This window comes from Anomaloglossus baeobatrachus, chromosome 1 (assembly GCF_048569485.1).
Source record: "Anomaloglossus baeobatrachus isolate aAnoBae1 chromosome 1, aAnoBae1.hap1, whole genome shotgun sequence".
In the NCBI taxonomy this organism is placed as follows: domain Eukaryota; kingdom Metazoa; phylum Chordata; class Amphibia; order Anura; family Aromobatidae; genus Anomaloglossus; species Anomaloglossus baeobatrachus.
Genome location: NC_134353.1, coordinates 734,834,369 through 734,856,739, shown reverse-complemented (window position 1 = coordinate 734,856,739; position 22,371 = coordinate 734,834,369). Strand labels below are relative to the sequence as shown.

Here is a 22,371-nt window from a genome sequence, read left to right as displayed (position 1 = left end):
TAGTACAGTTCTTCTGATATAGCAATGTTTCTTACCTCATGTGCAGGACATGTTAGCATGGTTACAACAACAAGCAACTAACTAACTGTCATTATATAAGTGGACGTAACCACGGATATCTAAGCTGCAATGCCCTGCATATGAGGTAAGAGACATGGCTATATCAGGAGAACTATACTACATTTCTAATTGGAGGTATTTGATCTTTGTATTATTATTACACCTACTACATATTAGAATAGGATCTTGGAGATGGGAATAACCCTTTAAATACTTAAAGAATTATTCCCATTTTAGCCAATCATGGCTGAGCCAAGAATATCTGTCTTTTGACTTCTGACTTAGGTAGCCGAGACTTTGGAAATAGCTGAGTTTGCTTGTTATGCTGTTTGATTACCTCCAATAATAGTGGATGGTAACTTCTAGGGATGATTAAATACCTCAAATATTCGGCTTCGCAAATATACGACGAATAGGTCTCCACTATGCGAATATTCGATGCGCAATGTAAGTCTATGGGAAGCCCTAATAGTTCCGAATAGTTGTTATTCGGGTTTCCCATAGACTTACATTGCGCATCGAATATTCGAGAATAGTCGAATAGCGGCGACCTATTCGGCAAATATTCGCAAAGCCAAATATTTGAGGTATTCGATCATCCCTAGTAACTTCCTATTCTGTTTCTTTAACTCCCATTCACTTTTAAGGGTGTTACAGAAACTTTGTAGCTCAAGACTCTCCACCATGGATAAATGACATAATAGCCCTTTAACTTCATTTTTAATGTTCTACTGGGCTGTTCTTAGAAAACGTTATTTAGGTGTCAATATGTCTGAAAAAAAATGCCTATTTCTGAACTAGTCTATGGCTGAAGCTTGTAAATGTGGATATTGTAATTTGTAACCAACGTATTTACAGATACTGGAAGGGCATAAAACCCCAATTGTGATCTGGTCTTTACTAGCAATTTATATGTATTCAGTTTATATACATATATATATATATATGTATATATATATATATATATATATATACATATTACACACCCACGCAAGCAACACAATGCAGCCATAACGTAGTCAAAATTGCCATATGATCCAGCGACTTATAATATGTGTCAGACCAAGTTCCATGAGATATGAGAGATGATGACACAAGAATTCCTAAACAAGGGAGACAACACTTTCTAGTGACAATCTCACAGGAAAAGGCGCTGATGTCTCAAGGCCATCAGAGAAGGTGTAGTTTGCCTCCTAATAGGAGAGTGTGGCATGCACGCTAATTAGAAAGATTACTTCTATCGGACAGGTATAGAAAAAAGGCTTGTGAGTCACCTGTGATAAATTAGAGCTATTGCAGAATTGATTAGATGATTTATGCTTTGATCAGTGCGGTAAAGATGGAACATCCATGCTAATTCATTACCACGAGGTTAGGCTGTTATTTATGTTTGTCTGGAGCTTTTTTAAAAGCAGTGACATTTTCTCGATTTCTTTCAGAGTCAACAATTCACTTTATGAAATTCTGCAGATGGACTTCGAAATGGACATTGTCAGTGGTTTGGCTGGTGCCCAGCAGATTACATGGCAGGTGGAATACCCAGAAGAAGACTCTGCCAGTGAACTTGTCATTTCTGAAATCTTTGTCAGCAAGGCAGCATTTACAGGCATTGTTCCTATTGCCATGGTACAGTAAAATCTTCTTTGTTGAAATCCTTAGGCTGTCTATTACTCAAATGTTGGTACATGAGTAGAGATGAGCAGGACCATGGAAATTTGGGTACAGCGAATTCAGCCGGACTTTAGATAATGTTCATTTCAGACCTAGACTTGACCTTAACTCCATTGGAAGTCACTGACTGGGCAGTTCGGCTCTCTGCCCACATGCAGTCAGCTATAAACTGACCACTTCTGTGGGAGGGTGGGCAAGGCTTTTCATTTTTTTATGTGGACACACTACATCTGAAAATGTTGTTTTTACCACCAGTGAGAGACTGCAAGCAGCTCGCACTGCGCCGAGCACTGAGTGTACCCTAGCACAGCAATGTTCGATCAAGTGGTGAGCATAAGTAAAGCACCCAAACTTTGAACTCTGATTTTTTTTAAAAGGCCGTCTTCGGTATGATCCCCAAACTTTACAGTTCCAGTTCGCTCATCTCTACACATGAGTGATTAATCTACGTTATTCAAGATCAGTTCTATTATTAATTATTTTTGAGTGTTTGAAATGTTTGGTTGGGACAGTATCAGAGTACGAAATATTGGGGCATCTTTATCACCAACTTTTTTAAAAGTGTGGGGAGCTTAGCTAGAATAGCCAAATGCGACTAGCAAATTAATCATAATTTTTGCCACAAAAGTGACCTCTCACTGAAGCACATTACCTGCGGTGGTGAACTGTGCCATATTCATTATGAGGCACATCTTATCATTGAGGAATCGGGTTCTGATTGTTCTAGAAGCTCCACAGGACAGGTTACCTATTATTTTAGGATGGCATCATGTAATTTTTTTTAAAGTTTTTTTTAATTTCAGTAAATATTTGATTGTACTTAAAACCAAAATGCATAAAAAAGCATCAGAAACACAGTCAAATCAGTATACATGAACCTACCCTTATGTAAACTGTGGCTAATGTTTATGATTTTAAGATTTTTAAGTAATTTACTGTAAAAGAGATAATTAAACATTTTGGATATAAATATTTTCTGATAGTTTTATCAATATGTTTGGTAAAATTTTCAACGCACCATCAAATTCTACAAAGAAAATAGTTTTAGGGGGTTACATGGGATTAGAAAAGCTTGGCTGTTTCCTTCCAGAAATCCATAGGCTATATTTGTTATTGCAGCTGACCTAGCTCCAATAGTGCTGGCAGAATGCCGATCAAGAAAAAGTGTCCACTAAAACAGTGTAATGTGTTTTCCCCTGAAAAAGGAGCTCTTTGGCTCTGAAACGCGTAGACAAATCACACATATCTACTTTTCTAGTCCTTAAACAGCAGCTAGGCTTTTTAACTACTTCTTCCCCTATAGACTCACTAAAACAGAATGTAAGGCATGTTCTTTGAGATGAGAATCAGAACAGGGTATTGACGCAATAGAAAATTAACAAAAAGAGGTTTAACTTTTGGGACTGAGGGCAGCAGAACCATGCTTATCCATAGCCATAGTATTAAAGGACAATTCACTTACATCTCTAGAATACTGCATGAGTAGAGATGGGTGAATCTGCAAATATTCGGGATTGGCGGGTCCAACTGGCTTTAAAAATAAAAAACCTGGTTTGGGACCGGAATTAATCTTGAATATTTTTCTGGACGCCGATCCCCATATAAGTATATTGGGACCCTAATATTGTGCTTTAAAATGGTGGTAAAAAGGGCTGGGGAGATTAGAGCAAGAGCGTTATACTTACCAAGTCTCTCACGCGACTGTAACACTACTTCCAGGCCGCTCATTAATCCTCATACATATTCACTGCTTCCCTCGCCCACTGACACTCTGATTGCTTGCAGTCAGACCTCGCCCCCACTCTGTGTGACAGCATGTGTGACTGCTTGGAATCACATACTTTGTCTGCGTCTCTATAGTGGTGTAAAAATAAATAAATAAAAAATTGGCGTTGGGTCCCCCATATTGTGAAACACAGCACAGATAAAGCATACGGCTACAAGCTGCAGCCCACAGCTGTGTGCTTCTCTTGGCTGTCTATCAAAACAAAAAGGACCCCATGCAGCTTTTTTTTTTTAAATTATTTTTAAATAAATAATGAAAGAAAAAAAATGGTGTGCCTCTGATTTTGATACCCAGTAATGATAAAGCTCATAGCTGGGGACTGGTATTCTCAGACTAGGGAGACCAATGGTTATTGGGCCACATGAGCCTAAAAATTGGCAGCCTGCAGCCACCCAGAATTGTCGCAGCCATTAGATGTGACAAATTTGGCACTTTTCCCAGCTCATCCTGATTGCCCTGGTGCGGTGGAAATCAGGGTAATGTAAGGGGTTAATGACAGCTCACAGTTGCCACTGAGCTCTAGATTTGTAATGGGAGGCATCACCCCATTACTAATCTGTAATTGAAAAGAAATAAACACAAACACCAAAAAAATATTTTATTTGAAATACAATACGAAAAAAAACCTTTCTCCCATTTATTAACCCCAAACACCCAGTTCCGACATAATCCACACAAGGTCCCACTATTATTGTGGCTTTGCTACATACTGCTACATACTGTGCTGGTATGAGTATAGAACATGTCCACACGCTGTGGCTTTAGGCAGACTAAAGCGGGCTTTACACGCTACAATATATCTTACGAGATGTCGGCGGGGTCATGTCGTAAGTGACGCACATTCGGCATCGTTAGTGACGTCATTGCGTGTGACACCTACGTGTGACCTTGATTGTGCGCAAAAACGTTGATCGCATACACGTTGTTCATTTTCTAAATATTGTTCGTTTTGTTGAACGAAACCGGTATATTGATATGTGTAACACCCTAACAACAACGAGCCTCATGATTATTATGTGCGTCATATGCGACGCGGGCGTGTCTCTCCACACCATGCCTCACGTCCATCGCTATGATTGGTGGTACCAACTGCGTAACGAATTGTCCTTCATGCTTTATAAGGCATACGCAACTCGTGTAATGTTAATCATTTATCCCTGTCTGCGGTCCGGTAGATCTAACGAGATATTAATCGATGTGGCATCGTATAGAATATGCACGTGTGCTGGCTCAGAGATGACCTATGTAAGATCTCTTCAGATCGTATATACGACCTCGGCGTGTCGCATCACATACGAGATCGCATATATGAAATCGAAGCGTGTAAAGCAGCCTTTACTTAGCCACAGCTGTGAGCAGGGATATCACACAGTGTTTCTGTAACCACTGGTAAACTGAGCTCAGGTGACCCCATTGAATTCAGTGACCTCACCTCAGGTGAACTGAGTTCACAGACCTGCATTTCCTGGTAGAAAACTGCAGTTTTTCACCAACAGATGCAATTTGGTGTTGAAATTTATATACCATATACCTTCATCAAATCCTGCATTACTTGACAAAATAATGCACAAAAATAGTTTAGACACCATTTCAGTGCATTGTTTTTTTTTTGAGGAGATGCAAATTAGGTGGAGAAATCTGGTGCAGACTTTTAAGCGCTAAATTTGCATCTCCTGGCAGAAAACCACAACGAAACGGCGTCAAAACCATTTTTGTGCTTTTTTTTGCCAAGAGATGCGGATTTGGTGCTGAAACTAGTATCATGCACCAAATCTGCATTTCTTGACAAAAATAAATCGCATCAATGCTGCATCAAAACCGCATCATGTTTTGATTTGGTTTCTTTGCTAGAAGATGCAGATTTGGTGCAGGAATATGGTGTATAAATTTCAGCACCAAATACATCTCTTGGCAAAAAAATGTGGTTTTCTGTCAGGAGCTGCAGGTCTGTGAACTCAGTTCACCTGAGGTGAGGTCACTGATTTCAATAAGGTAAGGGTATCCACACATCAGTGTTTTTCTGCTGCACTCCCAGATCCAGCACAAGGGCAGTACAGTACTTTACAGTTCACTTGCAAGCTCCGGGCACATAGGGTCATGTGACCACACCATGTGACAGCATGTGACCGGAGCTTGCTGCACTGTCTGTGAATTGTAAAGTACTGTACTGCCCTTATGCCGGATCTGCGAGTGCGGCAGAAAAACGCTGATGTGTTGGTACCCTTACCTTAAGCCAAAGTGTGCGGGTATGTTCTGTGCATGCACACTGTGACTTTGGTATATAGCAGAGCCAGAATCATCGTGGGACCTCATGTGGGTTACATCGGAACTGGGCGTTTGGGATTAGTAAACTGGAGAAAGAGGGTTTTTTTCTATTGTATTCCAAATAAAGCATTTTTTTGGTGTTTGTGTTTATTTCTTTTCACTTATAGATTAGTAATGAAGGGTCTCATAGACACCTTCCATTACTAATCTAGGGCTTAGTGGCTGCTGTGAGCTGTCATTAACCCCTTATATTACCCCGATTGCCAGAGCACTTGGGCAAAAAGGATGAGCTTGGTAAAGCTCCGGGATTGTCGCATCTAATGGATTAGACAATTTTGGGCAGCTGCAGGCTGCTATTTTTAGGCTGGGGGGCCTGGTAGCCATGGATTTCACCAGCCTGAGAATACCAGCCCTCAGCTGTTCGCATTATCATTAGTGGGTATCGACATTGGGGCGACTGCTCCCCGTTTTACAAAATTATTTATTTAAATGATTAAAAAAAGCTTCATGGGATTCCTTTTGTTTTAATAGACAGCTAAGATAAGCACACAGCTGGGGACTGCAGCCTGGAGCCGTATGCTTTATCTATGCTGGGTATCACAAAATGGGGGAACCTTATGCCATTTTTTAAATTGTATTTATTTATGTTTACACCAATATAGAGATGAAGACAGCATGTGGAATTCCAAGCAATCAGACATGCTGTCACATAGGGTGGGGGTGCAGTCTAACTGCAACCAATCAGAGACACTGGGACTGCCAGTGGATGGGGAAGCAGTGAATATGTGTGAGGGTAATGAGCAGCCCCGGAAGTAGTGTTAAAGTCGCGTGGGACACTTGGTAAGTATAATGCTCCTGCTTTACTCCCTTTTTTTTTCTTTTTCCTTTCATTTTTTTTAATTATCTGGGTGGTCGAATCTAGATAGTTACACAGAATTCCCTGAGCACTCTGTATTTAGGGTTGGTGCACAGATACTAATCCGGGTTCATCCATCACTATACAGGAGTCAAAATGCAATTGCTAAAAGTTACAAGCTTCATTTCTTCTTACTAAAAATTACTCTTTAGTGAACTAGTTAATCCTCATTTCCTTATCTGTCTTCTGTTATGAGAGCCTCATTCATACTTAAAATGATTGCTCTAATGAATCTCGTCGACACCTAGGAGCAAAATATTCATTATACAAGGTTAATGATCTAAAAGCATATTGCTTAAATCAAAAGGTGGAAAAGACCCTGATTCTAAGGAGAATCCTTTTAAAAAAGCAGCAGTTGAACGTTGAACATCTCATGGTGCTTCTTCAGGTGCTATTGGAGGTGACATCAAGTTTCAGAATATTATGTGCAGGGTGAATATAGATGAGCAGTCGCTGATCTGCTGCATAGCACAGTACCTTAGTAATATCTTCAGAGTTCCTTAGGTGAAGTTGTTTTAATGTCTTCAGTCGCTTTCACTGGAATGCATTTGTAAGAAATAATTAGCATGTACAAATTGTGCACTTTCTGGTCAAAGTAACTTGAGAACTATAGGTCATCACTGGCAACATGGTATTAGAATCTGTAAAAGATTCATACTTTTCTCCTGACTTTTCATTCCAGGAGTAAATAATAATAATCTGCTTCAGACGATTTTCTCCTAATGTCCTTTAATGATGTAGTACAGCACTGTCTGTGCTCTCAAGACTTTATACTTTATGTAGCCTGATACCACTTAAAGCCATTTTGTTCCTTTTTATCTATTTATGTTAATAATTATTGGGGTCCAGCGAACATACTACAAGGAAGAGAATAGAGTGAACTTAGTATTGGCTTAAACAGAGATGAGATTTTTTTTTTTGATGCATTTGGGGAGATTAAAAATATAAATTTACATGTTCTGCCTGACATTTTGTATTGGGTTTGTAGATTCACAGCATAGGCATATAGGCATAGTAGAAACTTTCCTATAGGCAACTCAAGGGGAAGGGTATTTTTAAGAGGAAAAAAGTAAAAAAGTTTGCAGATTAAGGCTATGTGCGTACTAGGCGTTTTTTTCACACTGCATTTTTTGTGTGTTTTTGTCTGCAAAAACGCACAAAAAATGCACCTGCGATTTTACCGCGGGTGCGGTTTTTGTGCATTTTTACCGCATTTTTGGCTGCGTTTTGGTGCACTGCATTCAATGAGTGAAAAACGCTGTGAAAAACGCAGAAATATAATTGACATGCTGCGTTTTTGTGGTCACCACAAAAACGCAGCTACAAAAAAACGCTGTGTGCGGACAGCACTTCTGAAAACCCACAGACATTCCTGGGGAAGCTCACTAGTCTCAGGGCCCACCATTGTTATTGTGTCCCTGGTGTTCCCCCCCTTGTCTTTGTTGTTTTTATAGGTGTGTTTTTCATTTTTTAGGCATGTCAGACCTCGGTTGGTCGGAACGTGCTTGCCATGATCGGTGTATGACAGGTTTGTTCATACCTGCATTTAGCTAGCGTATAACTCGGACGAGTGCTATCGGAAAGTGCTATATTGGATAGAACTCGCTTCGATATTATACAGGGCAGTGTTGACTAGCATTTTTTTCTCATGCCGTATTGGACAATAGAGAATATGGAAAAATTAAGTTCCCGATCTTGTCCACACCTTTGCTTCGATTCTCGCATATGACACTCAATTCTCAGTCAAAGTGTCATTTGCATATAGCATAGACTCATATCCATTCACTCACATGCGAGAATCATAAGATGCTATATGCCAGTGTGAGCTTACCTATAGACTACATATTTATTAACTATTTATATTATTTCTGTTTGTGTTAAGTTTATTTTCCAGGAGATGGCATAGGCTTCTTTTTACAAAGTCTTTTTTGCCCTTAATTAATCTCTTGCACAAAACTTTGAAATTCATCCAGCTGCTTAAGAATTCAAAGTGAGATGGTGATACACAGTAATATCTTTTACTTGTCACACATGGATCAATTGTGACCCCAATGCAGATCTTTCTGAATAATTCTACATTACTTATAGCAATATTTCCAAATCTGAAAATCACAATGAATTAATGGATTCTCTAATTATTGTGTTTGAGAACAGAAGCCTTATACTATTTAGGTAGGGGTCAGCTGGAAGTAAATGCTCATTTCCTGGCCATACAATTAAGTGCTAATTTATTTCTGTATTGCATTTAAACATTTACAATTTCTTACCGTTTCAGAAAAAGAAACAGTGATGGGCGAGCATGCTAGGCACTGCTCGGTACTCAATTAAGCATTGAAGTGTTCAAGACTTTTGATAATCGATCAAGTATTCTGCTACTGGGGAGCCATGCTCAAGTCCCTGCCTCGCATGTTTTGTGGCTTTTTTTAGCAACTAAACATCACATTAATATCATAGCCATGTTGGCAACTGGCATTACTGTAATTTGCTGGCCACTTAGTGTCATTGGGTCTATATAAGACCCAGTGATTCCATGGGTGGAGCACTGTACTCTGAAATAGTTTAGGGAGCGTTTATGGTGGAGAAGAGACAGTGTTTTATAGCGTAACAGTACCTGCTGGGGCAACAGTAAACCAATAGTCCTTTTCAAGGTTAATTCAAATAGATTTTATTCCTTCATAATACTGCTCTTACCTAAAATTAGTATTAGGTTAAGTGCTAGAGTAGGGATAGTGTATTAGAGGCATTTAGGCAGGGTTCACTGCGTTAAAGTCTTTGGTGCTGCCACGTACAACCAACAGTCCTTTTCAGAGCTAATTTAAATATATTCTATTCTCTAATAATACCACTCTTAGTCTGCAATTAGTGAAAGGTTAGCTTTTGCAGTAGAAATAGTGTTTTAGAGAAATTAAGGCAGGGTTTGTTGCATTACAGTCCTTGGTGCTGCCACATACAACCAACAGTCATTTTCAGGGGTAATTTAAATACATTATATTTTCTAATAATATTGCTCTTAGTCTGCAATTTAGTGTAGGGTTAGTTTCTGTAGTATAAATAGTTTATTAGAGGAAAATAGACAGGGCTCATTGCGTTACAGTCCTTGTTGCTGCCACATACAACAAACAGTCCTTTTCAGGACTAATTTAAATACATCCTGATCTCTGATAATACTGATATCAGTCTGAAATTAGTGTAGGGTTAGCTTCTGGAGCAGGAATAATGTTTTAGAGGCATTTAGGCAGGGTTCATTGCATTACAGACCTTGCTGCTGCCACGTACAACCAACAGTTGTTTTCAGGGGTAATTTAAATATATTCTATTTTCTAATAATACCCCTCTTAGTCTGCAATTAGTGAAGGGTTAGTTTCTGAAATAGAAACATTTTATTAGAGGCATTTAGGCAGGATTCATTGAGTTACAGTCCTTGGTGTTGCAAGATACAACTGACAGTCCTTGTCAGTGCCAATTTAAATACATTATCTTCTTTAATAATACCTCCATTAGCTGCATACATAATTTACAATTTTTTAAGCATATGGTATGGGACAGAGACGTAGATATCCTACTGAAGGTGGTGCATGGAGAGGCCATAGGCCAGGGCAAACTTGGCCTGCTGCAAGAGAACACTATACACATGTATCATATAGACCTACTTTCCCCACTTTTCAGGGTGGAGCGGGACAGCACTATTGAAGCCAGAACAGTATGAGCAGGTTGTTGGCTAGATGACAGATAATGCTTCCTGTCTGGTTCCCAGCACCACCCTGTCTTCCACATACTCCAGTCTCATTAGCCAAGGGTCTGCACCACCCTGTCTTCCACATGCTCCAGTCTCTTTAGCCAAGGCTCTGTACCACATAATTCTCACCCTGATCCTCTTTCCTTTCACCATGGCGAGTCCCAGGAGACAAGTGACCTCCCACTTGGATATTCTGAGGAGCTCTTTACCTTTTTATTTATGGCTTCTTCTGGCCTCTTATCATGCACGTTTCAAGAGGGACATGAAGAGCTTGTGTGCAGTGATTCCCAAATATTTGAGCAGCCATGGTCAAAAGAAGCTGACAGTGGGGACCAGCAATTACTGTCTCAAGAGGTGGCTGATGATGAGACACTGTTGCCAACAAGTCATGTTACGTCAACAAGTCAGGAGGAAGACCAGAGTTTGGAACTGGAATACAAGGAGGTGGATAATGAAGTCACTGACCCAGCCTGGCAAGGTGGCATGCAGATTGAGCACAGTAGCACAGATTGAAAGAAGTCCAAAGCACTGCAATAGGCAGGAAGAGACAGTGTGGTGGCCATGCAAACAGATCCCAAGCCAAGGGTTTGATGTTCCACAGTCTGGTGCTTTTTTACAGAAAGTGCAGAAGGGAAGAAAATGGTAATTTGCAACCTGTGCCATATCAAGTTCAGCAGGGGCCATACCCTTACCAGCCTGACCACCACCAGGATGCTCAGGCACATATCATTGAATCACCCGACTAGGTGGGCTGAATGCTTGGGTCGACAATCAGTGTCTGCTAGTGACACCACTGCCTCTATACCCTGTGCTACATGCTAGGCAATCCCCTGTCTAGGATGCTTCCTGCCTTGCACCTATTGTTGCATATTTGCTACCACCATCAGCAACCACGTTCACTTCCTTGTCCCAGCATAGCATTCAGCTGTCTCCACCTCATATCTTGGAATGCAAGTGGATATACCCAGCCACCCACCCACAGACCCAAACACCCAATGTTAACATTTACAGACTGCTTGCTCTTGAAATATTATCATTTAGGCTTGTGGACACTGAGGCTTTCTGCAACCGTATGGTGTGGCTGTCCCCTGGTACTCAGTTCACAAGACGTCGCTATTTCTCCCAGTGTGCCGTCTCCGTCTTACACAAGCATGTGTCCCATAATATCACCTATGCTGCAGGTACTGGGAAGGTCTACCGAACTACGGACACATGGACAACTGCTTGTGGCCAGGGAGGCTATATTTCTTTGACAGCACAGTGGGTGAACCTTGTGGAGGCCGGAACCGAGTCGGACCTTAAGACAGCACACATGCTACAAACACCTAGAATTGCAGGGCCTAGTTCCATCAGGGTTTCCACCAGTTCATTCCCCTGCTCCTCATCTTCCATCTCCAAATTATCGCCACTATCAGTCTCAAGCTGGAAGCACTACACCACTGCCTCGGTAAAGCCAAGCAGGCTCTGCTGAAACTGATATCTTTGACAAACATTCAGTGGTTCAGCATTTTATGAAAACCTACCCAGATTTTCCTGAGCTACTTGTGAAGGTATGCCGTTGGTGCGCCCATTTTCACAAATCACTAACCGCTGCTGCCGGTTCAGCAGTGCTGCAGAGGGCATTAGTTGAATAGTAGCTGCAACATTCCCATCAGTATTCTGGCCAACCTCCACACATAAGAACTGACGAGTGGCCATGGATATCTGACATTTGTGCAGTTCTTCAAAACTTTGAAGAATCAACCAAATAAGCGGCGGCATAATCAGCGTATCCCGCTTCTGTGTCTACTCAAATACTTACTGGTCACAATTAAAGAGGAAGCTGGAGGAACTGGAGGAATAAAGTACTCAGGGTGATACTACCCAGCCAAGCCTCTTCTAATCTTCTCAGGGCGGATTGAGTGATAATGAGGAGGAAGGGGCTGAGCAGGAAGAAGAGGAACAGGAGATAGTTGCCTACACTACAGCGGGTACTACCAACACCAGCTTCCTGTCTGTTCAGCATGGAAGTCCTGAAGAGGAGTACCAGGAGGAAAAGATGAAGAGTATTCCTTCTGGTGGAGACAGGGAAATCTTGCCTGTTGGAGGTCTGGCACACATGGCAGACTTTGTATCCCGCTGCCTTTCCCATAACCCTCACGTTAAATGTATTTTGGTCAATACTGATTACTGGTTGTGCAACTTTCTTTACCCACACTAGAAGTTGAATTTTGCATTTCTCCTTCCTGAAGTGGAGAGGGCTACTAACATGGTACAATACTAGAAGACCATAGTCGAAGAATTGGTCAAAAAATTCTAATCTGGCAATACTGGTGGCAGAGGTCAGAGTTCTTTGGACAACCAAGGACTAGAAGGTGGGACACACACATCAGGACCAAGAGAAGCAGGGAAACACTATCAAAGGTCTGGGACAGTTTCATTAGACCTTCCCATTGCTTATGCCCTGATGCACAGAGTACTCTGACACGGAGGGTATCGTTTATGCAGATGGTGAAGGATTACCTGGCTGACTGTACCACCATCTTGCAATTGCAATCCCTCCTTGTCAGTGAGGCTTCTCACTGAGTGTATAAGCTTTCCCAATTTCAGAGTCAGAATGTTTTTAAAACTGTACCAGAATTGAATCAGAATTTCTCCTCTATGTCTCTTCCATGGTGTATTGCAATTCCTCTTGTCATTTTAGCTGGGCCTCTCACTGAGCGCATATAATTTCCTTGTTTGGGAGTCTGAATGTTTTTAATAGTGTACCAGAATTGAATCAGAGGCTCTCCTCTACGTGACTTCCAGGGGTATTGCAGTACTTCTTTTTGGCAGGCCTTGCGCTTAGTGGAGTCCCACTACCCAACAACATTAACATAATGTGTATGAGACCCTCCTTTATATCTAAAATAGGGTTTATTGGAGTGCCTCTTCCTACTAATTTTTGGCAGTTTTTGTATTGTCCGCTAAGGCTTTGCGAGTCCCTCCTCCATACATTAAACATGATGTGTCTGGCCATGTCACACACATCATATGCCCAGATAAGGTAGTAAAATGTCAAAATTACATTTATCGGTGAATGTTTTTTTCACCATTGAAAGCAATTAGAAAGTCCAAAACTGCAGGAAAAGCGCTACGTATGAACATTGCATAATATATGGAGGAAACTTTTTAATTTTTTTTTCCTCTTTTTTTTTATTGCCTTATATGCAAGTCATTGTACATTGAAGAATGTTTCCTAACATTTTTTCTTGTAAAAAAAACATTTTATCCTTTGTTTTGTATGTTTTATTTTCAGTCCATAAAAGTGGTGTTATACTCTGACAACATTGTTAACAATATGGACCCAAAAGTTAAAGATGCATCCAGGCATCTTCCTTATGCTCTTCCTATTCCATTTTAGTGCTGATTCCACCCATCTCAGTGATCTTCGTGCCCCTCTAAATATCTTGGGAGGGTTTTCCGGAAAAATGCTCGAGTTTCCCATTGACTTTTCCATTATATAGAATATTCTATTATACTTTTTACTCGAGATGAGCACTAGAGCATTCTAATTTGCTTGATTCAAGTAACGAGCACCCGAGCATTTTAGTTCTCACGCATCACTTTTCACAATCTTTCAATTAATGGTATTAGACATGAACAGAGATAAGATCTACAAAGGGCGCTAATCACACAGATACGTGTGGTGCACAGTGTACGGCTTACAGCCTATTAAAGATGCCCATACTAGCAGATCAGGCAGGCTGTCCATATCTATAGGACACAGGACAGACATCCTAAATCATCCAACCAACACTAAAGGCTGCTTTACACAAGTCGATCTATTGTGCGATGCATCGTTGGGGTCACGGATTTTGTGACGCACTTCCGTCATTCGTAACGACATCTCCTCATGTGACAGCTCCTTGCGAGTCCAACCGATGCCTAATCGTTTGAAATTCGGCCATCGTGTACTCATCGTTTAATTCCATAAAATCGTTCAGTTTTGTCTTCATGAACGACACATTGCAAAGTGTGACACCGTGTAATCGGCCATCCTCGTAGTTGTTTGTGACGTCAGTAAACGTTCAGGGCGTATTTGTGGTTTTAAATAATCACGCCTAATCTAATCGGATTGGTTGTAGCAGATGCGTTTTGATTGGTTATTACTGTTATAAAATACGGAGCTGTAGTCATGATGTGTGAACATTCAGCCTTGGCGTCATGCACAGTGTTTTATAGTGCATTAGTCCTAATTTTTCTTACGTTTGTTTGTTCGCTGGATTTTCCGCCCTCACTCCTTGTTATCCCTTTTTTGTGGTAACTTGTTATATGCCAATCTTTCCTTTTTGGATCAAAATCGACATTAACCAGACCACAAACAAGAATGATGCTAAGGACAAACGAGGCAACAAAGACAGACGCAGAAGAGAAACAATATATATGGGATCTAACCAATCAACCACATTAGCAGAACTGGATTGAGCAGGTCAGAAGAATTCAGGGCGTGCAACAATCCAGACAACGTCACGGAGGGCTGTATAGTTTGCCTATTTACGCCCATACAAAAGACAGATTGACCAAAGGAAAACATGTGTGAAGCCTTTTGGACGTCCGCCATGGCCAATCAATATATCGATGAGTGCTTTGTGGTCGTTTGACAACACTCAACGTGTGACACATGGACAACTACCTATCAGCAATACAAACAAAAAAAAAAAAAAGACTTTGCCAAATAAATCGCACGATGGATTGACTCGTGTAAAGCAGCCTTAAATGTCCTGACTCCATCCTACATAAAAAAATAAAAAACAAGTGTTTGAAAATTGTTTTTTTTTGCATAAAGAATTGAAGAATTATATAAAAAATACATGAAAATACGGAAGCTCAGAACCCAACATCAAGAGTTCCATGCTTGTGAGCCATATGTATTTTGTACATTTGATATAAAAGATAAAAGATATTATGCTGGTGACTTTATGCTATGAAGGCAAAACAACATTTCAACCTAATTTTTACTTAGCTTTTGGAAAGTCCAGGAACTAGGGCTGTTATTACAGATGGTGGTGCCCTAGGCTTTCTGAGTAAATAGTGTATATCCTAATACCTAAATAAGCAATTGGGGATCCTGGTGTACATGTTAGTTCTTACCATCCAACACTCATTCTTTCGTCTCTCAGACAAGCAGTGAATAGCAAACTCTGAAAGAAAGGAATAAAAAAAAATTGTCACTGAAACATGCTTAGTTTACAAAAGAGGACAGGACTAGAAAATGTAGTGTTTGTACTTCAGACAAACAACAGAAATACAGTAGTGCTAAGATGTATGCAAACATTGAATATATGAAAAATATATGAAATTTTATCTGTCTCGACAGGGAGAGGCATGTTTTGTTTTTTTTTAAATATTAAAACCAACCAATATTCCTGGAACCAAAATGATACGTCTGAATAAGAGAGATGAACTTAAAGGTATCTTGTCCTATGAAGACCCTAGGTGACCAGAAATTAGATGCTTTCTTTTTTGATTAACAGCAGTGTCTTCTTTTTGGCTGTAAAATGGCATACAGGTGCATCTCAATAAATTAGAATCATCAAAAAGTTAATTTAAATCAGTAATTCAATACACAAAGGTGTGTGATGGCTCTTGAAGCACTGATTACAGCAGCAGTCCGCTCCTTGTGAATCTCCCCCAAATTTTTGAATGACCTTTTCTTAAAACTCCTATGAAGGCTGCGGTTATCCCGGTTGCTTATGCACCTTTTTCTACCACAATTTTTCCTTCAACCCAACTTTCCATTAATATGCTTGGATACAGCACTCTGTGAACAGCCAGCTTCTTTAGCAATGACGTTTTTGTGGCTTACCCTCTTTGTGGAGTGTGTACATGACTGCCTTCTGGACATCTATCAAGTCAGCAGTCTTCTCCATGATTTTGTAGCCTATTGAACCAGACTAAAGGGTACTTTACACTCTGCGATATCGGTACCGATATCGCTAGCGAGCGTACCCGCCCCCGTCGGTTGTGAGTCACGGGCAAATCGCTGCCCACAACATCGCTAACACCCGTCACACGGACTTACCTTCCCTGCTACGTCGCTGTGGCCGGCGATCCGCCTATTTTCTAAGGGGGCGGTTCGTGCGGCGTCACAGCGACGTCACACGGCAGCCGTCCAATAGCAGAGGAGGGGCGGAGATGAGCCGCCGGAACATGCCACCCACCTCCTTCCTTCCTCATTGCCGGCGGCCGCAGAGACGGTAATGTTCGTCGTTCCTGTGGTGTCACACATAGCATTGTGTGCTGCTGCAGGAATGACGAACAACATCGTACCCGCAGCAGCAACAATATTAAGGAAATGAACGATGTGTCAACGAGCAACAATTTTTCACGTTTTTGCGCTCGTTGATCGTCGCTCATTGGTGTCACATGCTGCGATGTCGCTAATGGCCCCAGATGTGCGTCACTAACGATGTGACCCCGACGATATATCGTTAGTGATGTCGCAGTGTGTAAAGCACCCTTAAGGGCCCATTTTAAACACTTATTAAGCATTTGCAGGTATTTTGTGGTAATTATTCTAATTTTCTAAGATAATGACTTTTGGGGTTTCATTGGCTGTAAGCCATAATCATTAACATTAACAGAAATAAACACTTGTAATAGATCACTCTGTTTGAAATGACTCTATATTATATATGCGTTCCCCTTTTTGTAGTGAAGTCAATGTTTTGATGATATTCTTATTTATTGAGATGCACATCACACACTCCCCCAATGTCACAGCTGTCTGGAACCTATCAGTTGTCTTTTTTTCATACAGTTAAGAGCTTTTTTCCTTTTCTGTGTTCATATATGACTAGTGCATATGTGAAGCGTCTAGTTGTTTGTGAGATGAGAAGGTGATTGGCTTAGCTATTGAGAAGATATACTGTAAATGAATAAATATTATTATTATTATTAGAAGACCCAAAAAGCCTGTTCCCCTCATCACATCAATGGCTACACTCACATTTGAGAGGTGGAGCTTCGCTTTTTTCGAAAACAAAGTAGATGTAAAGGAACCCTTGAATTGGCACTAATATTATGAGAACCTTTTTTTTTAATCTCTGGACAACCTCTTTAATAATAGAATCGTAACAGTCGTTCCCCTCATCTTTTTGACCGTTCTATATATGTTATCTATTGGTCACTTGAGATATTTTTTTACCTATTGCACCTAGGAAAACATAGTATGAAAAAGAAGAGGGACGATATCAGCTTATTGCTACAGTATTCAACAGTATCATCATGAAAACTCGTTGCACGAAATTCTCCAAATTGGTAATCCTGGATATACAAAAAAGCGAGTGCTGGGAAAGATGAGTATGGAATCCAGCACCGAAAAAACACATTAAAGTAAAATCAAAATTTATTAACTATCTCTATTAAAAATATGTAGAAAAGGTCATAAAAATTATGGATACATATGAACCTTAAGAGTTTTGGACCAGCAATAGTCCTTTTATATAGGTAAAACATAAGTTGCAACCACTGGTGAATAAATAGGAGCCCCAGTTCCCAGAAACACAATTGAAGAGAATGGCCCTATAGCATAATGGAAATAGCATAGTTATATACAAATACAATACAAAAAAATAAATAAATATACATATACAAAGATGGTTGTCAAAAAGAAAATCAAGTATGAAGGTAAGTATCCATTACCAATATGGATAAACTCCAAGTTTATTTCATCTTTAAAATGTTATAAAACGCAGAGCCTTGGTACCTACAACTAAGGGCTGACGTCCAAAACGCATCAGTGCTCTGCATTTGATGACATTTTAAAGATGAAAAAACTTGGAGTTTTATCCATATTGGTGCTGGATACTTACCTTCTTTGTTCCTGTATCATGTGGAACCCAGCCATGTGTATTCGTGAACCCACCAATGAGTTTGGATGAATATGATCTGCATCTGAATATCAACTGCACTCACAGTGAGCTGATCCCCTCATTTTTTTGTTTTTCCTTATGAATAAATAACATCAGATCATTGCAATGGTTTAGACCTGTTGGGGAACATACATTGAGCCATAAAATCCAATTAACTTCCCTGGTTCAGTCACTTCTCCTGTGTGGTTTAACTCTCTCAATACCAATAATGGCTAAAGATAACAGATTTCCTAGATGACATTACAGGAAGTGTTTTGAGACCCTGAGATGGAGCGATTCAATAACTTTGATCCAGGGAGAGAAGCTATTCTCCTCCTAAGGATACGTGTGGTACACCCTACGTAGTATCTATTGGAAGTTTTGCACATCGCTTGGTATACCTCATGTGAGGTGCAGAAATTGATGAAAGAGTTAATTTTGAGAACTCTCCCCATGTTATTGAAAGTTTTAGTTTAAAGCATATACTTGCATAAATGGCCTTTGGTGCCCCCCACATTTATAGGAACCCTTAGTACGGAACCAGGTATCAATATGTTGGTAAGACAAATACATGCTGGGTGAAATTAGAATACCAAAATTACTTGCTCTTCAGTTGTGTTTCTGGGAACTTGGGCTCCTATTTTTTCACCAGTGTTGTAACTTATGTTTTACCTATGAATAATTACTAGTGCTGGTCTGAAACACGTAAATTTCATATGTAGCCATAATTTTTAATCGCCTTTTCTACATATTTTAAATGGAGATATTTCAATAAATTTTGATTTTACTTTGATGCGCTTTTTTCGGTGTTGGATTCCATACTCCTCTTTCCCAGAACTTATTTTTTTGCCAACTAAGAACACATAGTACCAAACTATCTTAATACATTTATCTATTAATTCTTATCAACTAAGCATATATGTTCCATTTCACTGTATGGTGTAAAATTAGGGAACAGAAAATGTTAAAGGAAGTGACTTGTCAAAGTCATTGTGAAAGATTGCTCTAGGTCTTCCGTTAACTAAAAGCCTTCAAAGTTTATGGCCTCCTCACCGAAGAAGACTGACAGTCGTGTGAGACTTTAAACACATTTTTCAGATTACTGTCTACAGATGAGTTAGAGAAGGCTGACTGCTGTCAGTCAATGAGAAAACAGTTTATAAGCTGGACGGAGTACTTTCCATGTTTTTCTAGCATATTACTAGTGATGTATGCTGAAAGCATTCCAACACATGGCATTTATAGACAATAAAGTGGCTGTCCAGGTTCTGGCAATCTGTAAAATTAAGCACTAATATACTTTGGTTTATTATTCTTTAGGATTGATCTTCTTTAGTGTGGTTCCTTGCCCTGTAATATCTGTTATCTAATGCTTTTTCCATGGCTTTCAATAGTTATTCGGACAATGAATTCTCTACTACCACGTATAATTTGTATGCACTAATAAAGCAATGTCTAATGGATACTTTGTTATGTCTCTAAGGCCTCCAACACACATCCATGAAAAGCACGCACGTGTCATACGGTCCATTTTTCAGGTCCGTTTTTAAGTCCGTTTTTATGGTACGTGTGGCATCTGTGTGTATTGCGTATGCTAGCCATGTGTGCATGTTGAATGTTCGTGTGTGCGTGAGATATGTAAATGACATGTCCGTGTGTTGTCCGTGTAAAATGTTCCGTGTGTGATGCACAATGTCATTGATACATACCTGCTGACAGCAGACAGTGACGCGCGATGAGAATGAACTCGGGTGAACTTCACCCGACTTCATTGTCATACCGCGGCTCTGTCTGTGTCACGTACTGATTAGCGGTTACCCGTGCAGGACTCACCGGTGACTGCTAATCCCCTGAGTCGCTAAAGTGAACAGCGCAATTAGCGCTGCTGTCACTCAGGTTACTAGCGGCTAGCTGGATCCTCCACCCGTGACTGCAACTCACCAGTGACTTCATCGCTGTCACTCGGGTGACTTGCAGTCACAGTTGGAGGATCCAGCAATGGCCGCGGGTAACCTGAGTGACAGCACAGCTGATCGTGCGGCTCACCTCAGTTGCTGTGTGGATCTGGCAGGAGCGGCGGGGTTCTTCTGCTGCTCCTGTCACCTTCATGTAGCAGAGCTGGAAGCGACGCGGGACCTCCAAAGATTACGCCGGACATGGATGGCTTTTTCGGGCCTAATAAAGTGGTGAACGAGGGTATTTGTTAGTGTTTATTATTCCAAATAAAAGATTTCTTCGGATTTATGTGTTTATTTACTATAACTTACAGATTAATCATGGAAGGTATCTCGGGGAGACGCCTGACATGATTAATCTTGGACTTAGTGGCAGCTATGGGCTGCTGCCATTAACTCATTATTACCCCAATTGCCAACGCACCAGAGCAAATCGGGAAGAGCTGGGTAGAGTCCCAGAACTGTCGCATCTAATGGATGCGGCTATTCTGGGCAGCTGCTGGCTGATATTGTTAGGCTGGGGGGCTCCCCATAACGTGGGGCTCCCCATCCTGAGAATACCAGCCTTCAGCCGTTTGACTTTACCCTGGCTGGTATCTAAATCAGGGGAACCGCACGTCGGGTTTTTTAAATGAATTATTTATTTTACTGCTCGATATTGACACACGCACCGGCGGCTGTGATTGGTTGCAGTGAGACAGCTGTCACTCAGCGTGGGGGCGTGTCTCACTGCAACCAATCATAGGCGCCGGTGGGTGGGGAAAGCAGGGAATACGAGATTGATTAATGATCGGCCGGCTTTTTCAAAATAGTAAAAGCCGCCGGAGTTTTTTTAACAGCTGTGCAGTGCCACGCCGGTGATCGGGGGACAATGAGTATGAGAGAGGGGGGGAGACTAACCGACATGGACAGAGAGAGAGAGGGACAGACAAGACAGAGAGACCGACCGACGGACTGAGGGAGATTGACTGACATACACAGAAAAAGAAAGAATGACCGACATCGCTAGAAAAAAAGCACAAAACGTACACGGAGCATACAGAGATGCATATGTGTTTACTAACGTGTGTGCACATACCCATAGACTTTCATTGGGTCCGTGTGTGCGTGCTCCGTGCAGAAAACAGACATGCTTTCGTGCAAAATGGAAACACATACGGATCACGGACACGGACACACGGACATTATGGAATAATGCACGTGTGACGTCAAACATAGATTAACATTGGTGCACGTTTGTCCGTGTCTCCGGTATATACGGAAACGGAACAAACACGCACGTGTTTAACAGATGTGTGTTGGAGACCTAAAATGCAGTTGACTTGTTGCAGATTGTAATAGTTATTAAAGGGAATCTCTCAGTAGGATCATCCCGTCGGAAGCCATCTAAATTGGCATGAAGTTCCTTGAATAAAATATTACCTTGATATGTGTGAACCAATGTCTTATTCCTGAGAAATCCATGTTTTTCTTAAAATGTAAATGAGTTATTAAGAATCTATGCACTGGACAAGGATCTTCCTGAGAATCTGCATACAGAGCTCATTTTAAGGCTGGTTTCAGACGTCCGTGTTTAAGGTACGTGTGACATCCGTTTTTAATACAGATGCCACACGTACCCATGTTATTATTTGCTGTTACTCACACGTCCATGTTTTCACATGGACCGTGTGACCCCTCGTGGCCCCGCACTCACACATGCAGGCATGTCCGTTTTTTCTCCGGCAGCACGGGTGTCATACGGATCGCACACTGATGTGATCCGTGTGACATCAGTGTGACACATACCGGAGAAAACAGGGGTATTTTTAATAAAAAGATTTTCTATATTCACCTGTATCCAGTGGTGTTGTCTCCGGCTCTGCTGCCTCCCGCTCCTGACCCCCACTCATTATACTCACTGAATAATCAGTGCCCTGTGGAGCTGGAAGCCGGAGCATCGCTGGGGACTTCAGTGCCGGGGACCGCATCGCTGGTGAGTATACAGCAGAGTGTGTGTGTGTGTGTGTGTTCAGTGTATACATGCATGTGCGCTGTGGGTATGTGCTCAGTGTATCCACGTGTGTCTGCTTTGTGTGTATACATATGTGTGGATATGTACTCAGTAT

At 41.0% G+C, this 22,371-nt stretch overlaps 1 protein-coding gene across 2 annotated transcripts in view; it reads left to right on the top strand.

Moving 5' to 3' along the window:
- Positions 1–22,371, top strand: part of TMEM132B (transmembrane protein 132B) — an 853,124-nt gene that overhangs the window by 627,836 nt on the left and 202,917 nt on the right. For both annotated transcript variants that reach the window (XM_075322424.1, XM_075322431.1), the window contains exon 4: positions 1,500–1,686. In XM_075322424.1, the coding sequence (XP_075178539.1) occupies positions 1,500–1,686 (187 nt within the window). The remainder of the gene's footprint in view (positions 1–1,499; positions 1,687–22,371) is intronic.